The sequence below is a fragment of the Brachyhypopomus gauderio genome, unplaced genomic scaffold (assembly GCF_052324685.1).
Source record: "Brachyhypopomus gauderio isolate BG-103 unplaced genomic scaffold, BGAUD_0.2 sc122, whole genome shotgun sequence".
In the NCBI taxonomy this organism is placed as follows: Eukaryota; Metazoa; Chordata; class Actinopteri; order Gymnotiformes; family Hypopomidae; genus Brachyhypopomus; species Brachyhypopomus gauderio.
Window position 1 is genome coordinate 404,904 of NW_027506943.1, and position 5,000 is coordinate 409,903.

Consider the following 5,000-nt stretch of genomic DNA (forward strand, 5'->3'; position numbering starts at 1 on the left):
GTGGGTCAAGTTTCAGCAAAGGAGTGTCAACCACCACAGAGTCACGCACGCCATCTTTATCACAAGGGCTGTTTAGTGGTCATGAGATATTATTTCTTATACGTTGTGTTTTTAGCTTTGTATTGTATTTATCATGTAGTCTGGAATTTTTCACACTATTTGTATAGGGGAACGTAACATTGGAAACTCTGTCCCTGCTGAGCACTGTGGTAGAATTAAAGAAGTGGGAGGGGCCCACAGCACAGTGGGCGTGTCAGAGATAAGGAGTAGAAGTTGGTGTCAGTCTTCCTGCATCAAGACGTCTAATTTAGGAGCATCCTGGTGTTCACGGGCTGATGGCCTTCAGTGCTTTCAGGCAGGGTGGGTCCACTTCCTGATTTAACCCCGCCGAGATCCTCACTGAGATGCTGCTGACTGCCAGTAACTTTCCCCAAAATGAAAATCTCCCTCTGGTCTGAGGGGGCGCATGGTACGTCTTCCCTTGGCGTTTGTTGCTTAGCGTCGTCTTCAGACTCTCGTCTGAAGTGGCCCAGGTTCGCCTGTGTGAGGAAGTAGCTCTGTGGCTCTGGTGCGGTTAGTCACTGGATTGCAGGGTTAACCACAGCCGGTGGAATGGGCTGGAGTCGGATGTGGTTAGCCGACCACCACCAGGGGAGGTGCGTCTCCTGCCAACAGCTGGTGGAGAAAGGTCACTGCTTGCTACACATGCGCCCAGTGTCCAAAGGGGCACATCAGAGGAGAAGCCTCCTCCATGGCCCTGGCATGGCCCTCCCCCATGCCCCACTATCCAGCACGTGCTCTGGGGTGGTTCTGACCCACACGCCCTTGGTCAAGACAGTGTGGATGTGTGCTGTCGCAGAGAGAGAGCAAATCGAAACCCATCAGTAATGTTCTAATCAGATAGACGCGTGCGTTCCTCCGTTCCTCATCTGTACTGCTCTGATGGTTGTGACCAGGGCAACTGTTACAGTTATTGGTGCCTCCCCCTGTTTTTCTGCCTCTTCATGGTTCCTGTGATGTTTGGATTGATTTTTGATTTTTTGATTGATTGATTTATTTATGTATTTTGGGGGACTCATAGAGGATATCTTCTATGCTTTCTCAATCCTTCTCTTAAACCTTAAATGATCTTGCACATATCGCTGTGTACATGGAAATGCCCCATTTCCACACTCATAACCTGCCAGCATCAGGGCCCTGCGTGTGTAACACACAACACGTGATGCAGGAAAGACCTGATCTGCCTCAGTTCACTGGCAGTTCCTGGATTTAGTAGTAGTCAAGTACTGTAGGCCACTGCTGATCACAGGCTAGTGAAGCGTTTCCTCAAAATTGGATTCATCTGTAAAATGTCTCACACCAGAATGGTCAGTGTGTATGGTTTTTTAAGGCGGTTTGATTGCCAGGGAGTGGGTTTTCTTTCAGGAGTTAATGTTGCTGAATTAATCTGTCTGGCTGTTGGGCAGTGTAGCAAAAGCTATGGGGACCAGGTTTAATGAAGGTTTTTTGAAGGTTTTGTGTCATGCTGATTAAGGGCATGGACAGTAATGCCTTCATTCACAAATATTTTTATCTCTTTATGTCTGTCTGTCTGTCTGTCTATCTATACATCTACCTATCAATATATGCATCCAAATATTGTCTGGATTCAGCAGAGAGGATGATGTGTCTGTCCAGATTGTGAGCTGCTTGAATCCAGAGACTGTGTCACCCGTATGGGTGGATCCTCTGATGAGCTGGGCGGGGCTGGATGAGATGGGCGGGGCTGAGAGATAATGCCTCTCGAGTTGGCATGGAGCCAAGCCTGCTTTGCAGCTGTGGAAAAGGAAACACACACACACACACACACACACACACACACACACACACACACACACACACACACACACACACACACACACACACACAGAGGGGAGAGGGAGGTTATTTGGGTCATCCAGAGGAAATTAAATGGGCTCAGCTGGGGAGTGTGTCTGACGGGAAAGGGGACGGCTTTATAAAGAGGGAGGGCCGGACTTGCCCGCTAGGCCCACCCCCACTGCTCCCCCGTGCCTGTCGGGACTGCTGCTGTTGTGTGGAGGAAGGATTCCCTGCTCTGCGTGGCCAGGGACTTCCCTCCCTCTGACCGGGAGCCTCGCGGACCATTCGCAACACAGAGCGGTGGGCTGTGGTGACCATCCCAAGAAGAAGGTGTCGGCACCGGCCTAATCTGGACCAGAGCTCAGGATGTCTGCTTGGCTGTGCCGCTCATTCTGGACTGAGGGCGATATGGTGGACACTTCATCCTGTCTGGACACCGGCCACTTCATGGTGTGAAGCCCAAGGATTCGGACCATTTTTTACGTGTTGAGGGTGCAAAAAAATGTTTCCCAGTTTGCAGCGTGTTCTTTAGCCTTGAACAGTTGAATGCGTTTTTTGGGTGCCACAGATCTGACACTGCCTGCCGTATTCAGCCTGTAGTCACAATGGCTTCTTGCTGGAGAAGTCAGGTACAGTAATAATGTAAGGTAGACATGAAAATGTGAGGATGTGATGATGCTCTGTGTTCAAAGTATCATATATATATATGTGTGTGTGTGTGTGTGTGTGTGTGTGTGTGTGTGTGTGTGTGTGTGTGTGTGTGTGTGTGTGTGTGTGTGCTTGCGTGTCTGTGTGTAGGAGGAACAGGGTGCCAAACTTAAAGCAGAGAAGATCCGAGTTGCCCTAGAGAAGATTAAGGAGGCTCAGGTTAAAAAGGTGAGTTCCTCTGGGACAGGATCTAGTATTTAATACATGTGTGTACTTATTACTTATACACTATATATAGAGTAATACTCGTCTTACCCAGACTTCTCTTCTTGGCCAAATAGAAGAAAACAAAACAAAGAAAGAAAAACAAAAACTGGTCACTACGCAGTGCTTTACCGGTGGTGATCCAAGCACACGTGCAGAGGTGTGAGGACAGAAGCTGGTTATGTGCTGTAGTCTGATGTCTTTGTTTAATGGGTTCATCGTGCAGACTACTGGTGTGTGTGCCTTACAACAGGACAGTGGATGTGAGCTGTCTCTCAGAGAGGAGTCTCTCTAAAACGGGCGTTCAAGTCCACGTAATGCCAGCGTGCTGAGAGGGTTGGGATTACTGCCAGCCGCCTGGGACACTTGTAAGGGGCTTGTGTTCTGGGACACTGGTGAGGGGCTTGTGTTCTGGGACACTGGTGAGGGGCTTGTGTTCTGGGACACTTGTGAGGGGCTTGTGTTCTGGGACACTTGTGAGGGGCTTGTGTTCTGGGACACTGGTGAGGGGCTTGTGTTCTGGGACACTTGTGAGGGGCTTGTGTTCTGGGACACTGGCGAGGGGCTTGTGTTCTGGGACACTGGCGAGGGGCTTGTGTTCTGGGACACCTGTTAAGGGATTGTGTTCTGGGACACTTGTGAGGGGCTTGTGTTCTGGGACACTGGCGAGGGGCTTGTGTTCTGGGACACTGGCGAGGGGCTTGTGTTCTGGGACACTGGTGAGGGGCTTGTGTTCTGGGACACTTGTGAGGGGCTTGTGTTCTGGGACACTTGTGAGGGGCTTGTGTTCTGGGACACTGGCGAGGGGCTTGTGTTCTGGGACACTTGTGAGGGGCTTGTGTTCTGGGACACTTGTGAGGGGCTTGTGTTCTGGGACACTGACGAGGGGCTTGTGTTCTGGGACACTTGTGAGGGGCTTGTGTTCTGGGACACTTGTGAGGGGCTTGTGTTCTGGGACACTGGCGAGGGGCTTGTGTTCTGGGACACTTGTGAGGGGCTTGTGTTCTGGGACACTTGTGAGGGGCTTGTGTTCTGGGACACTTGTGAGGGGCTTGTGTTCTGGGACACTGGCGAGGGGCTTGTGTTCTGGGACACTGGCGAGGGGCTTGTGTTCTGGGACACTTGTGAGGGGCTTGTGTTCTGGGACACTGGCGAGGGGCTTGTGTTCTGGGACACTTGTGAGGGGCTTGTGTTCTGGGACACTGGCGAGGGGCTTGTGTTCTGGGACACTGGCGAGGGGCTTGTGTTCTGGGACACTGGCGAGGGGCTTGTGTTCTGGGACACTGGCGAGGGGCTTGTGTTCTGGGACACTTGTGAGGGGCTTGTGTTCTGGGACACTTGTGAGGGGCTTGTGTTCTGGGACACTGGCGAGGGGCTTGTGTTCTGGGACACTTGTGAGGGGCTTGTGTTCTGGGACACTTGTGAGGGGCTTGTGTTCTGGGACACTGGCGAGGGGCTTGTGTTCTGGGACACTGGCGAGGGGCTTGTGTTCTGGGACACTGGCGAGGGGCTTGTGTTCTGGGACACTGGCGAGGGGCTTGTGTTCTGGGACACTTGTGAGGGGCTTGTGTTCTGGGACACTTGTGAGGGGCTTGTGTTCTGGGACACTGGCGAGGGGCTTGTGTTCTGGGACACTGGCGAGGGGCTTGTGTTCTGGGACACTTGTGAGGGGCTTGTGTTCTGGGACACTTGTGAGGGGCTTGTGTTCTGGGACACTGGCGAGGGGCTTGTGTTCTGGGACACTTGTGAGGGGCTTGTGTTCTGGGACACTGGCGAGGGGCTTGTGTTCTGGGACACTTGTGAGGGGCTTGTGTTCTGGGACACTTGTGAGGGGCTTGTGTTCTGGGACACTAGCGAGGGGCTTGTGTTCTGGGACACTGACGAGGGGCTTGTGTTCTGGGACACTTGTGAGGGGCTTGTGTTCTGGGACACTGGCGAGGGGCTTGTGTTCTGGGACACTTGTGAGGGGCTTGTGTTCTGGGACACTGGCGAGGGGCTTGTGTTCTGGGACACTGGCGAGGGGCTTGTGTTCTGGGACACTTGTGAGGGGCTTGTGTTCTGGGACACTTGTGAGGGGCTTGTGTTCTGGGACACTTGTGAGGGGCTTGTGTTCTGGGACACTGGCGAGGGGCTTGTGTTCTGGGACACTGGCGAGGGGCTTGTGTTCTGGGACACTTGTGAGGGGCTTGTGTTCTGGGACACTGGCGAGGGGCTTGTGTTCTGGGACA

At 52.7% G+C, this 5,000-nt stretch overlaps 1 protein-coding gene across 4 annotated transcripts in view; it reads left to right on the forward strand.

Moving 5' to 3' along the window:
- The window catches only part of raph1a (Ras association (RalGDS/AF-6) and pleckstrin homology domains 1a), a 55,825-nt gene that overhangs the window by 37,455 nt on the left and 13,370 nt on the right, over positions 1-5,000 (forward strand). For all 4 annotated transcript variants that reach the window (XM_076993772.1, XM_076993774.1, XM_076993773.1 and 1 more), the window contains one exon: positions 2,659-2,736. In XM_076993772.1, the coding sequence (XP_076849887.1) occupies positions 2,659-2,736 (78 nt within the window). The remainder of the gene's footprint in view (positions 1-2,658; positions 2,737-5,000) is intronic.